The following is a 20,031-nucleotide window of genomic DNA, read 5'->3' on the forward strand; positions in this document are numbered from 1 at the left end:
GATTGGCTACCATGCACATATGCACCAGATTTGCACTCTCCAGTTATAGTAAATAAACCCCATAGTATAACACAGTATAAACATTTTTAGTATTTCTTACCTGGAAATCCAGGTTGTCCCTGATTTCCTCTTTCTCCTTTTGGACCTTCCATTGCCACTCCAGCAGGTCCAGGAAATCCTGCTGGCCCTTGAGGTCCTTCCCTACCAGGAAACCCTTGATCACCTTTAATACCAGGAAAGCCAGGGAGACCAGGTGCGCCAGGTAAACCAGCTTCGCCTTTGTAACCTGTTACAACACATAATCTCAGTTTCTTCAAAAACAACTATTGTCAAAAATGTTTGAGTACATTCTTACAAAAAGGCATTTGCTGATCAAGAAAAGTAGAAAAGTAGAGCTGCTTCTGATATTGGCCACTTTATGCTTATATGAAAATATTTCATCACAGACTGATACAGTTTAAGTAAAGCAATGAGGTTTGGGTTTTCCACCAGCAAGGTGAAACCTACAAGAGCAGCCAAAATGTCAGTGTATTGAAAGTTGCTGTAGGGAAAGTCGACAAACTGCATAGGGAAAAATGAAGGTCACTTAAGAAAATATAATTTACTTCTGATTGTTTTTCAATTTATTTGTATTATTCATTTTCTTAAATACAAAAAAGATTCTTTACAATATGCCTTAGTTCGCTCTCGTTATTCAGTTTACAAAACATACAGAATCTTGGTCAGTGGGGGGGGGGGGCATTTTCTCCCCCTTGCTCTCTCTCCCAACCTTTTCCATCTACTCATTAAATATTTTTCCTTCATACATGTTCTTTCATTCTTTTCGAGAACCAAAATTCATAAAATTTTTGCCAAATTGCTGGCATTTAGCTCTTTATGTATCCTTCTTCTCTTATCTGTTTTTTCATATATTGTATTTCGTTCATTTCACATATCCACTCTACTATACTTGGGCTTTTATTTTCTCTCCAATTGCGAGCTATTATTGTTCTAGCTGCCGTCCATAGTCATATGATAAAAAATATTCTTCTTAATGCTCTTTATTGATTCTGGCATCATAGATAACAATGAGATATCTATGCTTACGTTCCTCTCTACTCTTGACACTTTTTGATATATCTCATGAACATTATTCCAGAAGTTTCTTACCATATGACATCCATACCAGATGTAATGCATAGTCCCCATTTCTACCTTAAATCTCCAACACATATCTCTCTGCTCATTGTTTATTTTATTTAATGCTACTGCCATCTCATTGCTATTTTGTAATTTCTCTCTTGATATTTATTTGCTATAGATGTTTTATGAATAATTGCAAATATTTTCTCCCATTATGTCTCTGATATTAATCTCCCTATCTACTTTTCCCAGTTTTTCATTCCTGTTAGCTCTGCTCTCTAAAGCCCTGTACACACGATCAGTCCATCCGATGAGAACGGTCGGACCGTTCTCATCGGTTAACAGATGAAGCTGACTGATGGTCTGATGTGCCTACACACATAAACCGATCGAGTCCAACGCGGTGACGTAAAACACAACGACGTGCTGAGAAAAATGAAGTTCAATGCTTTCAAGCATGCGTCGACTTGATTCTGAGCATGCGCAGGCTTTTAACCGATGCTTTTGCATACTAACCGTCAGTTTTGACTGATCGGTTAGGTGTCCATCGGTTGAATTTTAAAGCAAGTTCTAAATTTTTCGACCAAAGGATAATGGACCGATGGGGCCCACACACCATCGGTTTGGACCGATGAAACGGACCTTCAGTCTGTTTCCATTGGTTTTGACCAACCGTGTGTACAAGGCCTAAGGGATCCTGAAGGGAGTAATAGACCATATATCTAAGATAATTTTTTAGTTGGCTTTTGTTCATCTATCAATATTTATTCAAATTTTGTTTTTGGTCTGTTTATTAGAGATAGTTCTATATTAGTTGCAATATATGTATTCAATTGATGGTATTGTAGCCATTTATGTTTGTATTCAGGTCCCAAATCTTGCATTTTTGGCATTTTCCCTTCCACTAGGATCTGGGCCACCCTTGCGTTGTCTAACATATTCCATTTTAAGTATTTCATGGTTGCTAAAGCTGGCAGAAATTCTGGATGGCAGAATAGTGGGGTCATAGGTCCCATCATAGTGGATAGATTCCCTTTTTTTAATTCCGCATCCCAGATTTGTAATGTATTTCCAGGTCTTAGATGGGGTTTTATCCAGGGGAGTGCTTTGAGTTGAATTCCTATAATATCTTCTTCTAGTTTAACCCATTGTTTCTCCTCCGTGTTGTGGTACCAATCTACAATCCTAGTCAGGGAGGCTGCTTGTAAATATTTTGAAAAGTCGGGTAATGCTAACCCCCCATTTTTCTTAGTTCTAATTAAGATTTCTCGTTTTATTTGTGGTGATTTATGGTCCCAGATAAAAACTTCCTATTGCTTTTCTTAGTTCAATCATTTTTTTTTTTTTGGAATAGCTAGGGGAACAGTTTAAAAAATATATAACAGTTTTGGTAATATGTCCGTTTTTATTTTATTTATTCTTCCCATCCATGAGTATGTTACTTTTTCATATTTTTGTAATAATTGTATTACTTTTCGGATTGTCGCATTGTAATTCAATTCTTGTAGTTTGTTCAGGTCTCTCAGAACATAGATTCCCAGATACGTAATTGCTTCTTGTTGCCATTTAAACGGAAAGTCTTTTTGCAATAAAATTTGTGTTTTTTCTATTAGTGATACATTTAGCATTTCGGATTTGTCATAATTAACTTTAAAGTTAAACTGCTGTTTTATATTCTTTGTCCTTAATACTATTTCCTTGTATATCTTTATTCTTCCTTATTGCTTGTGTAAGATGTTCCATAACTAATAATAAAGGGGATAATAGACATCCCTGTTGGGTTCCGTTTGAAATCTCTATATACTCTGATAGCGTTCTGTTTTAATTATGGCCCGTGAATTAGAATACAATGCAACTATCCTACTAAGCATTTTTGGACCCATTCCTATCCGAACTAATGTTTCCTCTAAGAACAGCCATCCCACTCTATTAAACGCTTTTTCACCATCAATAGATAATAGACATGTTGGGGTGGCAGATCTCTGAGCCTGTTCTACCAACGTACAAGTTTTTATAATATTATCCCTTGTTTCTCGACCTTTCGTAAATCCCTTCTGATCTGGGTTTATATACCTTGGTAGTATGGGTGTTAAATAATCTTTGAATATAGTCTTATATAGATGATTGTCAAAGAAATAAGTCGGTAATTATTACATAATGTGGGGTCTTTCTCAGGTTTTGGTATTAATACAATGTGAGCTTTTGTACTGCAAATATTTGTGTTCTAGTTATAGAGTTATATGTTTTTTTAAGAATAGGTATTATTATGTCTTGAAATGATTTATAAAATCTAGGGATATACCCATCAGGTCCGGGGCTTTTGACCAGGACCAGTTCAGAGATAGCATGTTGGATTTCCTCAAGTGAGATTTTTTTTCCAGTTATTCCGTTATTTCTCTCGAAAATAACTTGTCTTTTTCTTTATTTTCATCATCAGAAGATTTTTCACTTTAATGCATAGATTGCATTAAGGTGAAAAAATGTTTTTCTTTACAACTGCTTTAACTTCTCTCTCCTTAGACAGAGAAAATAAAGTCATACAAATGTAATATAATTTTAAGTGTTTGTTTTTAAGAACTGTCTTATAGATAAGTTTAGGCGCATGTAAACTGACAAAACATGACAGAATGAGGACAGGTTGCTACCATCCCCACATAAATCTTTGGACAAGATCATCATCCCTTCAAATATTATCATACCTTTCTCTCCCCCTTCTCCAGGAAATCCAGGTAGGCCTCTTCCTGGTAAACCTTAAGATAGAGTACAATATTTTGTAAGTTTCAAAAGAAAGTAAAAACTCACACTATTGTCATAATAGTGAAAAACATGCAAAACAAAAATAGTAAAACGCAGCTGGTCAGTATAACAATATTAAATGGCTAATTCTCAGTCCATATATACAGTATATATATATATATATATATATATATATATATATATATATATATATATATATATATATATATATATATATATATATATATATATATATATATACAGTATATCACAAAAGTGAGTACACCCCTCAATTTTTTTTTTATATTTTATTATCTTTTCATGTGACAACACTGAAGAAATGACACGTTGCTACAATGTAAAGTAGTGAGTGTACAGCTTGTATAACAGTGTACATTTGCTGTCCCCTCAAAATAACTCAACACACAGCCATTAATGTCTAAAGTCTAAACCGCTGGCAACAAAAGTGAGTACACCCCTAAGTGAAAATGTCCAAATTGGGCCCAACGTGTCAATATTTTGTGTGGCCAACATTATTTTCCAGCACTGCCCTAACCCTCTTGGGCATGGGGTTCACCAGAGCTTCACAGTTTGCCACTGGAGTCCTCTTCCACTCCTCCATGATGACATCACAGAGCTGATGGATGTTAGAGACCTTGCGCTCTTCCACCTTCCATTTGAGGATGCCCCACAGATACTCAATAAGGTTTAGGTCTGGAGACATGCTTGGCCAGTCCATCACCTTTACCCTCAGCTTTTTTAGCAGGGCAGTGGTCGTCTTGAAGGTGTGTTTGGGGTCCTTATCATGTTGGAAAACTGCCCTGTGGCCCAGTCTCCAAAGGGAGGGGATCATGCTCTGCTTCAGTATGTCGCATTACATGTTGGCATATATATAGACAAATCCAAGGATTGCTGCACTTAAAAAATGTATTCAAGTATTTACATACAAGTAAATTACATATCGTTCCAGTTCGACAGTATCGGGTTGTAAGGCTTGCATCCTTCTTCAGGTCAAACAAGCTTGTGCTGACCTGAAGCAGGGCACAAGCCTTACAGCCTGAAACCGTCGAACGATATGTAATTTACTTGTATGTAAATACTTGAATACATTTTTTAAGTGCAGCAATCCTTGGATTTGGCTCTATATATGGCCGTTTGGAAAGGCCTGATTGCTTGCACTGGAGGACTGCCTCTTATCTGACAAAATAGTATATAGCCCTGTGTAAAATCTGACAAGTTGGTTTGGAGCTTACTCTGGGCTGTTTTTCCCATTCTCGTCAGAGGAACAGAGCGACACAGGTCAAAAGAGTTACTTTAAACTTGAATTGTGATGGCCCCATGCAACTTCTATTGTAGACTCTTCTCTCCAAAGTTTGTTGTGCCAAGATATCAAAATTGGACTAGATTAGACTGATTGGCATCTGGATTTGCAGTATGTTTTGATCTAAAGTGATTTGCTAGCAATTAATTTGGCTTGGTTTCCTTTCAATTTTTTTTGGGCAGTAAAAATGTAACAAAGACACAATTATTTCTTACTGGTGAATTAGTATAGGGCCATGAAAATTGGTCAGCAAACTGCTAGTGGATTGTAATTTATACTATTCACTTTTTTTCCAATTGGCATGTCTTATATGTGGAAAATAACAGATGTCAACTTACCGTGGTCACCCTTTTCACCAGGTGCTCCAGGGATTCCATCATAACCAGACTCACCCTTTTCTCCAATTGAACCAGGTGGTCCCTGAATTCCAGGTTCACCTAGAGCGATATAAAACCATTCATGTAATGTGCATATTGCTTCCAATTTACTAAATAACAATTGAAATCCATCAAATGAAAACAGGCATCTATAAATTTGAAACAATATGCTTAAAAAATAGGTATCAATGGGGGGTAAAAGCACATTTGCAGTACATCTCTATCAAACAAGTATTTTTTTTTTCATTTTTTGTTCCTAAAAATCTGCAAATACAGAAAAATACCTGGTAATGTATCAGAAATCCACACAGCTTTAGTTTACAGAACAGCATTTTGGTGGACAAAATAATGTCAGCTCTGCCCAGTTTTCTTTTGATAAACAAATAAATCCCTCCTATTGTTCTTATCTCCAGAACATATGTTCTAATTGTTTTGTAAGAACTAGGAGGGCTAATTAGAAAGTGTGAACAGAACACAGGGCAGCTCTGAATTTGTGAAATCAGTAACAATCATTTTTTGCACTTATTGAACAGATATACTATAACTAAATTCTTTCAATTGTATATTTAACAGCCTGAAAGGGAGTAAATAAGAGAAGCTCATTGTTAGGGTTTACATACACTTTAATGCACACTGCACCTACACTGTCATAAAGCACCCACTAAAGTGCAATGGAAGCAGTTATTTCCTAGCTCATGTGCACATACTAGCTCTGAGGCACTCAGACTAAACCTGATTCACTGCAATGAAACTAGAATGCAGCATGTGAATTGGCTGACAGGTGCTTCTATGGTGAGAAGGTGAATGGTGATTGCTTACTTTAGGTTATTGCACTTAGTATAAAATGGGGTCCATTTATAAAAAAATGTGCTGTGAGAATACCTCAAGCATACACACAGTCATCATGACTAATCCCTGGGATTCAGACTAATATGTTTGTTTCTGTGATCAGCAGCTCCAGCCAGTGGTCAATATGCAGTATTTTCCTGAAATACGCTATATATCGTGGAAATATTGCATTATGGCCACTAGATGGCGCTGATGACCATAGTAGACATATTGCAGGGAATATTTGTGATGGCTTATGTTTTAATGCCTTGAAGCAGATATTGGCACTAGTTAGTTAGCACTGACTTTGGTGCTGTATGCTGACACAATTTAATAAATATAGTGCCATTCAATAAACAGTACTACATATGGTGCATGGGCTACAAACACTTATATGTTCTGACTAGTCAGGATGCATGTTTTAATTCTTATCAAAGTAAACAATGGCTTAAAAAATCTTTATAAAACAAAATGTTGATTAATCCCACTTCCCAATCTATCACCTCCATTGGACCCTTGGATTGTATCCTGTAACTTATTACAATGTTGCCCATATGTTGGTTAGAAATGCTTGACAATCAAAAAAATGTAACAATGAAATAAAAACATTTTAGAAGAAAAAAAACAACAAAAAAATTCAAATTAGCCCAAAAGACAATTTACCAATGTTTTCATGGATATATAGAGATTTTCCTGGATCTTTTTTTTTTTTGTTTTGTTTTGTTTTGTTTTTCTGGACTGAATTGCATGTTTTACAGCTATTTTTATATAAATACTTTATAATATGACATCACGAAATCCATAGGTGCCAACAGGCAGGGAACATTTGGAGGACATTTTCCTGCTCCAGCAAATTACATGCTACAAGACTATAAACCAAAAAGGGACATAGGCAACTATGAATATCTAGTTACCTTTTCTTCTGAATAACAACAGACAGTTAATATTATTTGAATATGTACAGTACATGTCTATACAAATCAACAATTGTTATAGATTGATTGATTGTTATAGGCATATGCATTGTCAGCCAGCACCCTAATGGCCCATATAAATGTTTATGCCATCTCATATGCAGTGGCATAACAAGTTACACACAGTTACTATGACACCAGGGGTAGGAGGGGGTCTCATCAGGGGGGCACTAAGGGAAACTTTTCCAGGAGAGAAGGACTGAAATCAGGCTTCAGTATAGTCATCACAGATTCATCTTTGTGCAGTAAGCTGTCTTACAGGCCCCATTATGTATAGTTACGCCCCTGCTTATAGCCATACTAAAAATGTTAGGTGCTTGTAGGTTGGGCATTAGATGGCAAATGTACCAGCTATCAAATGATCACAGTAATGTTAATTTGATTTTATAGAAGGAATGACTTTACCTGTGTGTCCTTTTGATCCAGCAGCACCATCCAGTCCAGGGAACCCTTTAGCTCCCTTCTCTCCAGGAATTCCTGGGCTACCTGCAAGATAAAACATAGTTCAAAAAAGTTAAACTTCCACCACATGAATAACTTTTCCTTATTATTTTTAAAGACAGAAAATATACCTTACCTGAATGTCCTGCAGGACCTGTTGATCCCTTTAAACCTGGAAACCCTGGCATCCCAGGGACACCGCCATCACCCTTTTCTCCCCTTTCACCTGGAAAACCGTGTTGACCTGGGACTCCAGAATCACCCTATAGTCAAATGTATTGGTAAATATGCTTTTCTCAATTCTTCTCATATAGTAAGTAAATCATAGAGAATGTAGTCATTAATACATAGACATTACAATTACTGAAATTAATGTTTTGTGTCCAACCTTTTTTAAGTTTTCTCAACAATAACCTACAAATTCAATCCTGTAAACAAATATATTGTCATCTTTAAACAGTCTTTACCCTAGCGTGTCCCCTAATTTTAGTTAAAAAGAAAGAAGGAAAAGAAAACAATTAACCAAAACTGGAACAGATAGAAATGGTCAAAAAGTGGATCTGTAATTAATAAGGTACAGACAAATCCCATAGAATCACAGCCCACCACCACAGTAGCTATGTTGAGAAGAGAAAGTGCCAGTAGAAGAAAAAGTGGGCCGGTCATTTGGCCAAAATATTAAAGTTGACGTTTTTTCTCAGTACAATTAACTTGTCCTATTTTATACATTTTGGTCTGTATACTATTAAAAAAAAAATTCGTATCTGTTGGAAAAGTGCAAAAAAAGCCTGCTGATCATGTAAGACGTTCGCAGCTGTCATGCTTTTTGTGTTTTCTCTTTTTGTGAATCTGATTAACCTTCCTAGTTGTTATATTGGACTACAGAATGATTAGTGTCTATGTTTCAGAGATTGGAAGAGAGGAAGGGTTTGAGTAGTTTACAAAATATAACCAGGGAGAGCTGACACCACTCAGTTCACAAAAAGGATGTGTGTTGTCAGCCCACAACAGGACCCGTTTGCCGAGTGCATTTCTGGCAATTTTTTTCAGGGACTTTAAATGGATAAAACATGGGGAAATGTGCACATATTGCAGAAATGTGTTGCGTATACTTTTTTAAAGTTTGCCTTGAATTACATTTTGTTTGTTTTTTTGTGAGTCCGTTGCAGTGTTTCTTAGCTGGAGATTCTGCCTGCGAAAAACTTCCTGATGCTGACTGACAATGCTAAGACGCTACCTCCCAATTAGCAGCACCATTGTAAGCTGACCATCTGAGCTCATTCCTTTGGCTGTTGGGCTGAATATTACAGGCAGCCTAACGACCAGCCAAAAGCGTTTGCATGGCAGGGTGACAATGCTGCTAATTACAAGGCAGTGTCATAGCATTTTCACTTTGCAACAGAAATACACAGATTTACTAAAACTGGTGCACTGAAAATTTGGTGCAGCTGTGCATGGTAAACTGATCAGCTTTTAACTTCAGCTTGTTCACTTGAGCTTTGACAATGAAACCTAGATGCTTGATTGGTTTCTGTGCAAAGCTGCACCAGATTTTATACCATGACGTTTTAGTAAATAACCCCCAAAGTATTGTTTATGATCTTCAGGTGAGAAACTTTGTAATTGATCCACAAAAAATATTTTGCATAAGAAAAATGTATATATTAAGACATGAAGTCAAACATACTGCAAAGAGATGTGAGGAGTTGAACCTGTGGTAATCTAAGTGTAAGTAAACCCAAAATCTATCTGTCTTTAATCTGACATGGCAATATGAAATCAGTTTTTTTATGGGTAACTGGACTTTGAACATCGATACTGCTTTTTGCGCTAATAAACAATGATCTTGTGAATTTTCTGCTGCTATGTTTTGTATTGTATGCACAAAGTAAAAGTTTACTTTTCCAAAAAAGATACCATGCGTTTAAGTGTCATCCAGTAGAAAAAACAAACAAAAAACTTTCAACTTTGAAATAAGGAGCTTATTTTAAAAGTCATATTGGTTGTGTGAGGTTTTTTTTCAAGACTGTCATGAAAAACTCCAAGTGTGAGCGACCCTCCCTGTCATGCCTAGATGGCAGGATGCACACCACCAGTACCGCAAGAACATGTGCACTGCCTTGTTCAACCCTCCCAGATGTGTGGTGTTCTCTGTCACACAGCACTGAGCTTGGACACTGCTGCAAGAAAGGGATCACAGTGGATGGTAGTAGGATCAGGGGCGTCATTAGGGGTGCGCCGAGGAGGCTGGAGCCCCAAATGTGTAGCCGAAAAGCCCAGAGTCTCGGGCATGCCGAAGTTCATGTATAGCCCCGAGTGCCGCAGAGCAGGGACCATTCTCTGCCGAGTGTGCCCGAAGACACAGCAGGTCCAGCCATTGTAATTCCCGCCTTCTGGACTGGAACCTGCGGCGCCTATGATGGACGTCCCACTGGTCCAATCCGGGCCCGCGGGACGTGTGACGTCCATCATAGGCGCTGCAAGCTCAGAAGGCGGGAATTACAATGCCGCCCGGCGCGCCATGATGCGGTCAGTGTAGTCAGGTCAGGTCAGTGTAGTCAGAACAGGTCAGTGTAGTCAGGTCAGGTCAGTGTAGTCAGGTCAGGTCAGTGTAGTCAGGACAGGTCAGTGTAGTCAGGACAGGTCAGTGTAGTCAGAACAGGTCAGTGTAGTCAGGTCAGGCCAGTGTAGTCAGGTCAGGTCAGTGTAGTCAGGTCAGGTCAGTGTAGTTAGGACAGGTCAGTGTAGTTAAGACAGGTCAGTGTAGTCAGGTCAGGTCAGTGTAGTGAGGTCGGTGTGGTCAGGTCAGTGTAGTCAGGTCAGGTCAGTGTAGTCAGGATAGGTCAGTGTAGTCAGGTCAGGTCAGTGTAGTCAGGACAGGTCAGTGTAGTCAGGACAGGTCAGTGTAGTCAGGTCAGCTCAGTGTAGTCAGGTCAGTGTAGTCAGGTCAGGTCAGTGTAGTCAGGTCAGGTCGGTGTAGTCAGGTCAGTGTAGACAGGTCAGTGTAGTCAGGTCAGTGTAGTCAGGTCAGGTCAGTGTAGTTAGGACAGGTCAGTGTAGTCAGGTCAGGTCAGTGTAGTCAGGTCAGTGTAGACAGGTCAGTGTAGTCAAGACAGGTCAGTGTAGTCAAGACAGGTCAGTCTAGTCAGGACAGGTCAGTGTAGTCAGGTCAGGTCAGTGTATGCAGGTCAGTGTAGTCAGGTCAGGTCAGTGTAGTCAGGTCAGGTCAGTGTGGTCAGGTCAGTGTAGACAGGTCAGTGTAGTCAGGACAGGTCAGTGTAGTCAGGACAGGTCAGTGTAGTCAGGTCAGGTCAGTGTATGCAGGTCAGTGTAGTCAGGTCATGTCAGTGTATGAAAGTTATGTCATTGTGTGTGTGTGTACTGACACACACACTCACGTAGGTCAGGGTATGTGTGTCAGGTAGGTCACCCTGCGCCACTCCACCGCCCGCACCCCCCCCCCCCCCCAGTGCAAGCTTGGCTTCGGGCTGAAACCCCTGATCTTTTTCGCACCTAGCAACGCCCCTGAGTAGGATGCATTAGAGTATGAACTACTGCAAGTCATGGGCCAGTAGAGACGTTTTCAGCGAAATGCCTAGATAGTGTGAATGTCAAGGAATTGGCAAGAACTATAAAGTAGTGTCATAGTTGATCAATACCTGAAAAGCAAGGTAGACGTTTCTAGAGAGAATTTGTGGTTGAAAATGTGAAAACTCGCCCATAAATCTTCTAAATGGTTGTTGAGTAATTTATCTTCTACTCAAATGCGAAACAAAGAGATCCATCTTATAAAGTCCTAGCCCAGTGATGGCAAAACTTGGCACCCCAGATGTTTTGGAACTACATTTCCCATGATGTTCATGCACTATGCAGTGTACTGGAGCATCATGGAAAATGTAGTTCCAAAATGTCTAGGGTGCCATCGCTGCCCTAGCCTATCAATAGCAATGGACTAGTATGGAATACTTGGTATGTGGCTATTTTTTTTATATAGTGCTTTCAGCCAAACCTGTGTACTATCAGTAGCCAAATAGTACTAGTAGGGACGCTCCTTACTTGCTTCTGAATACGTTTTACGGCCACTAAGAAGACTGATATAGCATATAATGTGTCTGTAAACTATAATTCATTTTTGGTGAGGCAAGTGTGTTAAAGTTTATATCATTGTGGGATGTATTTACTAAAGGAAAATAGACAGTTCAATTTACAAGGGAAGTTGCACTTTGAATGAACATTTTCCCAAGTGCCTAATGAATCCACTACTGCAAACAATATATATTTTCTTTGCACATGATTGGGTATTCTGTTCAAAATTAAATTTCACTACATTCACTAAGCTCTGGAGCATATTCCCCTGAAAATTGCAACTTTCCTTGGAAAGTGCACAGTCAATTTGCAAACAGTACATCAACCCCTAAATATATATCACTGTATGTACCTTTAATTTGATATCAATATTGCAATCTCACTATATTTACCTTAATATTTGTATCAATATATGTATCTTACAGTATTTACCTTTGACCCTGGAGGTCCAGGAATACCAACACCTGGAGGCCCATCTTCACCTTTCAGCCCCCTTTCACCTTTGATCCCAGTTACACCTGGTAGACCTGGAGTGCCTTGAATACCATGTTCTCCCTTTGGTCCAGTAGATCCTATATATAAATTTAGCCTTAGCAATAAACCATGACATAATACCACCACTGCTCCCCTAACACTTTTCATACCAGATAATATTGCCTTATAATGCTTAGTTTACAATTATACTTTGATAGTAAATTATCTCTACCTGGTAATCCCATTTCTCCCATGGATCCTTTTGGACCTGCAGTTCCTGGACCTCCTGGCACACCGTGACTTCCCTTGTCTCCTTTGGCTCCTGTAATTGTATTACATTACAGTAAAAAAGAGTAAGCAGACATTTAGAAAAACTGCTTCGTAGAAACTAATAAGATAGATAACAAATGAACATAATATTGAGTAAAAAATAAAATATACAGTATTAAGGAAATATAGTTCACCTGGTTTTCCTGGCATTCCTTGATCTCCATCTTTTCCAGGCATTCCAAAGCTTCCTATTTCACCCTGCCTCCCCTTTTGTCCTTCAATACCAATTAGACCTAGAAAAAAAGCAACATTGTACTGTACAGGCAAGGTTGTTTGTCCTTAAAGCGGAGTTCCACCCATTTAAAAGTCAGACACTCACCTGTCCTATGGTCCAGCGATGCAGCCACCTGAAGCCTCGCCTCTCTCCTCCCTCCTCTCTGTGGTGCCGTCATTGGAAGTGTGGGCACCCGGCTGTGGCTTCACAGCTGGGTGCACACTGCAGATGCACGAACCATGCTGCGCGTTGTTAGTGGCTGGGCAATCATCTGGGACCTGTGACGTGTCCCAGAAGATTGCAAGGAGTGAGGGGGTAGCGGTGAACTTCCACTCTGATATGCCAAATGTGGAATGTCAGGGGGTCACAAGTACTTAAAGCGGAAGTTCCATTTTTGGGTGGAACTCTGCTTTAAGTTGAATTTGTATGTAAGTTTTGGTTAGCATAGGGAGGTGTTAACACCCCTATGATGTTTGTTTTCCTAGTCTGGGCCGGCTTAGTTACTGTATAAAGATTCTTATTCAGGGTAGGCCACAGCCTTAATTTTGAAGTATAACACTGCTTTGTTTTGTTTTTTGTGCCCAGTCAGAAGCAAAAAGTGCTTTGTCAGTTTTTTTATGGTGTAGACTGTTGAGTGCCACATTTGTGGCCATACAAACTTTACCTTTGTCTCCCTGATCTCCCTTTTGACCCTTCATGTTTTCCATGGACGGAAGAGATCCTGGTGGTCCTTGCAGTCCATCTTCACCCTTTTCACCTTTAAAACCAGGAAATCCTGGCTCGCCACGGATCCCAGGAGAACCAGAATCACCTGAATACCATAAGGACAAACAATTCAGTTTTCATGATCCTACATGAGTTTACACACATACCAACCTTTACAATATGCATGAAACTAAAAACATTTTTTTTCCCCAGGACCTTGCATTTAAAAACGATTAAAATTGTTTAAAATTATAAAAACTGTGGCAATACATTCTTCCTTCAGTCTAAACTCTTACCCTGCTTAGCTAGTATATAATCTTTCTTTACAAATTATGATATAGGTTTTGTTTAAAGCCCTCAATGCAACAATATACACTCACCAGACACTTTATTAGGTACACCTGTTTAATTGCTTGGTTGCACAAATTGTTAATCAGCCAACCACATGGCAGCAACTCAATGCATTTAGGCATCTTGATGTGATGAAGATGACTTGTCCCAAAAATAGAAAATATTCAGTGAGCGGCAGTTGTGTGGAAGAAAATGTCTTTTGATGTCAGAGGTCAGAGTAGAATGGGCAGACTGGTTTGAGTTGATAGAAAGGCAACAACCAAGGTATGCAGAATACCATCTCTGAATGTACAACACATCGAAAGCTTGAAGCAGATGGGATACAGCAGCAGAAGACTGCACCGGGTCAGGTGCCACTGAGGCTGCAATTTTCACAGGTTCTCCAAAATTGGACAATAAAAGATTGGAAAAACCTGATCTGATGAGTCTCGATTTCAGCTGCAACATTCAGATGGTAGGGTCAGAATTTGGTGTAAACAACATGAAAGCTTGATTCAATCCCGCCTTGTATCAATGGTTCAGGCTGGTGGTGTAATGGTGTGGGGGGTATTTTCTTGGTGCACTTTGGACCCCTTAGTACCAATTGAGCATTGTTTAAACTCCACAGCCTACCCGAGTATTGTTGCTGACCATGTCCATCCCTTTATGACTACAGTGTACCCATCTTCGGATCGCTACTTCCAGCATGATAATGCACCATGTCACAAAGCTCAAATTATCTCAAACTGCTTTCTTGAACATGACAATGAGGTCACTGTACTCCAATGGCCTCCACAGTCACCAGGTCTCAATCCAATAGAGCACCCTTTGGATGTGGTAGAATGGGAGATTTGCATTATGGATGTGCACCTGACAAATCTGCAGCAACTGCGTGATGCTATCATGTCAATATGGACCAAAATCTCGGAGGAATTTTTCCAACACCTTGTTGAATCTATGCCATGAAGAATTAGGCAGTTCTGAAGGCAAAATGGGGTCCAACCCGGTACTAGATAAAGTGGCTGGTGAGTGGATTGTGAAATCAGTGAGTTCTGTTAGTGTTATTTATATTATGATGCATAATTATATTAGGATTTTCTTCAAGCCAAAAGCCCACTAAGGCCCCGTACACACGGCCGAGGAACTCGACGTGCCAAACACATCGAGCTCCTCGGCCAGTTCAGCCCTGAAGCCGCCGAGGAGCTCGGCGGGCCGAGAGCTCCCATAGAACAACGAGGAAATAGAGAACATGTTCTCTATTTCCTCGCCGAGGTCCTCGTCGGCTTCCTCGGCCGAAAGTGTACACACGGCCAGGTTTCTCGGCAGAATTCAGCCAGAAACTCGGTCGGAAGCTGAATTCTGCCAAGGAAACTGGTCGTGTGTACGGGGCCTGACTGATCAAAAAAAAAAAACTCCCTGTATGGTCAGACTAATGATGGGTACACACAGGAAGTTTCCTTTTATTCAACCCTGCAGGCTAAATGAAAATAAACATACAGATTGTCGTACTAACACATTCGATGTTAGTGTGGTGATCTCCACAATGAGCTATTATGTTCTGACGGGGGGACTGCCCCCCGCCAGAACACACTGATCAACATTCACAGACATTGGCTTCTGTCAGACGAAGAGCTGTACACACGGGCTGAAAGCCGATAATTTTTTGACGATTTTTGACCCATGTGTATCCAGCTTTAATTTTGACACAGTTTGTTTTTACAAGTATCTTTATATTTGCTATTGCATTAAACATTTAGATAAGCCACTAAAGGGTGCTTTAGTCCAATTATTCTGTCTCTGTCTTACCGACTGTTAGATATCAGTCGCAATGCATTGTTTTTAATGAGTCGGCTGTCTCAGAGACTTGAAGAATGTCAGATTGAGCAGCAAATCACAACTATTGCTCAGCATTGTGAAGCAAGAGGCATAACCTGCGTATGCAATGAGCAAATGTGACTGTCCCATGTACATACAGTTGTAGTGCCCTGCTCCTGATGAACAGGTGCTGCCTCAAATTTAATGGGGGTCTGAGCTGTTATTTGGCTCAGACCAGAGTGATTAAGGGCAATTTAGCCTCTGTTCTATCCATGGCTGTGCTGGGAGTGATCCACCATTGATCGCCTGGGGGTGTTATTACTTCCCCAGGCCAAGGGTGGCAGCAGTTAGGTCATGGTACATCGATTGTCCCCTTCAGCAGCGAATTAGGGGGAGTGGTTGCCCCGCTGTGCATGCTGGGGAGGGACAGACGCCATTGGTGCGGGGTCCGTTCACGCCTCGTGGCCTGCCTGACCGGAGGTGCATGTTGTGTATCCTAGCTCCGGGACTACGTTGGCCCGGGGCTGCGGCTTCGTCTGGTGGGCCCAGTTGTCTGACTGGGGCTTGTACCGCAGAGGTGATTCTGTGCTGTCCGTCCTGCGGGAGGAAGCCACTTGATGAAGGAGACCAGGGGAGGACCTATCCTGGTAAGCACCATGCAAGAGGCTGTTACCTTAGGAGAAGGCCTGGAAGCTTCATCCGAGGATGCACTGTACACCGAGAGGCCTGACAGTGTCGCCTGTTGGGTCTGAAGGTTCAAGTAAGAAAAACTAAAGAGATCCGGGTGCTAAATCCTGTGGCAGAGGATTCCGGACCAAAATATCTCACCGAGAAAGGAAGGTCTGTGGCAGAGACTGTACATTATTTCGTATGTCATCCCGGGTGCTAGGCCAGTGAGAGGGACCTATCCGGGTGAGCAATACTCACTCTGGCTAGAGTGGCGGCGAGAACTGTTTGCTGGAAACAGGAGTGTTTTCCTATTTGTGACTATACACCTGAACCTACCTACCCTTCCACTCCCCACTCTGAATCTTTTCTACTAAAGTTCTCCAAAATAAACCCAAAGAGAAAGGAGGTACATTGTGTATGGACATTGAGATTCTGCGGACTCTCCTTTCACCCTGGACAGCGAGAATATAATGAGAGGTAAGAGGTAACATGCCACCCAAAATATAACCAGCAGCTCCTGTGGGGGTAGTGCTACACAGTATACAGTATATCCTCCTATATTGTATTGAATTGTAACTATTCTGTCTGCCCTCATGTTGTATAGCACTGCACAAACTATTGGCTCTATATAAATCCTGTATTATATTATTAAAATTACAAATAAATAGAGAAACAAGGTCTTCAATAGATTAAGAAACAATACTATCAATAGCTACACCAAACTGATCTCTTAACCACTTAACCCCCAGACCATATTGCTGGTCAAAGACCAGAGCACTTTTTGCGATTCGGCACTGCGTCGCTTTAACTGACAATTGCGCGGTCATGCGACGTGACTCCCAAACAAAATTGGCGTCCGTTTTTCCCCACAAATAGAGCCTTCTTTTGGTGGTATTTGATCACCTCTGCGGTTTTTAGTTTTTGCGCTATAAACAAAAATAGAGCGACAATTTTGAAAAAAAATAATATTTTTTACTTTTTGCTATAATAAATATCCACAAAAAATATATAAAAAAAAACATTTTTTTCCTCAGTTTAGGCCGATACGTATTCTTCTACATATTTATCGTTAAAAAATCGCAATAAGCGTTTATTGATTGGTTTGCGCAAAAGTTATAGCGTTTACAAAATAGGGGGTATTTTTATGGCATTTTTATTAATATTTTTTTTTACTAGTAATGGCGGCGATCAGCGATTTTTTTCGGTACTGCAACATTATGGCGGACACTTCGGACACTTTTGACATATTTTTGGGACCATTGGCATTTTTATAGCGATCATTGGATTACTATAAAAATGCCACTGGCAGTGAAGGGGATAACACTAGGGGGCGGGAAAGGGGTTAAGTATGTTCCCTGGGTGTGTTCTTACTGTAGGGGGGGTGGCCTCACTAGGGGAAATGACTGATCTTCTGTTCATACATTGTATATATCAGCATTTCTCTCCCTGACAGGACCGGGAGCTGTGTGTTTACACACACAGCTCCTGGTCTCCGCTCTGTAATGAGCAATCGCGGGTGCCCGGCGGTGCGCACGCGCTCCGAGTGTCCTGTGCGAGAGCCGACGTTATATTACGTGCTCTCGCGCAGGGGAGCCGACCTGCTGCTGTAAAACTACGGCGGCTGGTCGGCAAGTGGTTAACGTGTTCATCTAAAATAAAAGGTAAAAAAGACTTCTTTTCATATGAGAAATCTCTGCTATAGCTGTTATATTGTGGACCAAAACATCATTCAATAAATATGAAGATTTAATTTACCTTTTTCTCCGGATAAGCCTGGATTTCCTGGGGAACCCGGCTGACCAGCGGTTCCTGGAACTCCCATAAAACCCATTTCTCCTTTTTGGCCTAAAATGAAAGACAAAAAAGTGAACATTTTGTTTACTTCATATCAACACAATGGACTCCAAATACAAAATATTCATACCAATAGACCGCAGATTATCAATCCTATATTGATGCACACCATGCAGGTATGGGAATCTCATAAACACTCTGCTGCTTTGAAATCCCCATGCAAACCTCCTATGTCAGGGGTGCCCAACCTTTTGAAGAGCAAGGGCCACTTAGGCGACTTGGTAACCATCATGGGCCACAATGAGCAGAGCGGGTGGATGACAGGTCTGTGTCCACTCTGCATATGCCGAGTAGACACAGGCACAGCCTGCTCTACTCTATGGGCCCTCTGATCCAATCAGCCCAGACAGAAGGTGATGGATCCATTCCAAGGAGGAATGCACTCTTCTTTGTTATAGCCACCCCAGCACATTCAAGGTACAATTCAAGCTTATGATTCATGACCATAGGGCTTATGCTATATGAGAAGGTGGACGCTTGGTTCACACATTTTCTTCCATTCGGAAGAGACAGTGGTCTATTTATGGAACCCAGTTTATTTAAAAATCGATAAAATGACTAGTCTATACAGAAGAGAACATAGGTGTATACTGCATGTCCCAATTCAACCTTTCACATGTTCTTATTGAAAATCTGTGCAGCATAGAAATTATTTTTAAATGAGCATAACCACTTTAGAACTAATATTTTAATCTGCAATCAGTCCTTTAAGAAAGAGAAATATGAGTATCTGCTCCACATTTATTAAAACGTTATCAAATTCTTCAGATTTTGGGCTTGGAAGCTGTACTGATAAAAGAGTCATGGTTAACATTGGCAGTAATGTGGAACTGTGCTTACACCTGAACCTGGCTTGAAAATTGTACATTAGCATAAGTGGACCAGATTTTTCAAATTAAATCCAGGGACGTATTTTTTTTTTACTGGTAATGGCGGCAATCAGCGACTCTCTGCCCGGCGCCACCGCCGCCTGCCTCACAGCCTGTCAAGTCTTACTCTCCAGGTCCCGGCTACTACTGGGTGGAGAGCGGAGGAAGATCACTCTGCCAGGGAAGGAAATTATATAGGCAGGCAGCTGGCGGGCCTTGAGCCAAGGCAGAAGAACATGCAAGTGGAGCTGAAGGGGCATGCACCCGAAACTGAAGAAATATTCCCTCCACTCCGACCAGCACATGATCATCAGAAAGGGGCACAGATCATGAAGAAAATACACCCCCCTAAGCTAGTAGGAGCAGCAGAGCAGGGGTCTTTAATTCAGACTGTCTTTGAAATCGTCCCAGCCCCTGTTTAAATCCAATCTGGGGACAAAACCGCTGACAGACTTGGTCCGGGGACAGTGTTCTCAATCCAGGGACTGTCCCCGGAAACCGGGGATATCTGGTCACCCTATATTAGCATATACACATATTTTACAGTATAGGATTTATCAAAGGTGTTATAAACTAAGTGGCACGATGTTCCAGCTGATGATCGGTATAAAACATCAGGTTACCTTGAAAACCTGGCGCCCCGTCTTTTCCTGGTGGACCCGGTTGTCCAAGCAAACCTGGCATACCCATGGACCCAGGCATGCCTGATTTTCCCTTGTCTCCTTTTGGTCCTGACATATCTGCTCCAGGGAATCCAGGATATCCTCTGTCTCCTTTCTGTCCAACAGGGCCTGTAAGTAATATTGCATGGGGATATTATGTGCTAAATAAACAGTATCTGATTTTCAAATCTGTGACAAAGTGAGAAATGACACCATAAATGTAT

General features: G+C 40.7%; 1 protein-coding gene across 1 annotated transcript in view; it reads right to left on the bottom strand.

The window, feature by feature from the left end:
* COL4A1 (collagen type IV alpha 1 chain) overlaps window positions 1-20,031 on the bottom strand; it is a 195,373-nt gene that overhangs the window by 10,277 nt on the left and 165,065 nt on the right. The window contains exons 32-42 of the mRNA XM_040336209.1: window positions 19,769-19,936; window positions 18,178-18,267; window positions 13,568-13,714; window positions 12,824-12,922; window positions 12,592-12,681; window positions 12,318-12,457; window positions 7,936-8,062; window positions 7,764-7,844; window positions 5,518-5,616; window positions 3,822-3,872; window positions 101-286 (exon numbers count right to left, since the gene is read on the bottom strand). Of these exons, the coding sequence (XP_040192143.1) occupies window positions 101-286; window positions 3,822-3,872; window positions 5,518-5,616; window positions 7,764-7,844; window positions 7,936-8,062; window positions 12,318-12,457; window positions 12,592-12,681; window positions 12,824-12,922; window positions 13,568-13,714; window positions 18,178-18,267; window positions 19,769-19,936 (1,278 nt within the window). The remainder of the gene's footprint in view (window positions 1-100; window positions 287-3,821; window positions 3,873-5,517; window positions 5,617-7,763; window positions 7,845-7,935; window positions 8,063-12,317; window positions 12,458-12,591; window positions 12,682-12,823; window positions 12,923-13,567; window positions 13,715-18,177; window positions 18,268-19,768; window positions 19,937-20,031) is intronic.

The sequence above is a fragment of the Rana temporaria genome, chromosome 2, assembly GCF_905171775.1.
Source record: "Rana temporaria chromosome 2, aRanTem1.1, whole genome shotgun sequence".
Classification (NCBI taxonomy): domain Eukaryota; kingdom Metazoa; phylum Chordata; class Amphibia; order Anura; family Ranidae; genus Rana; species Rana temporaria.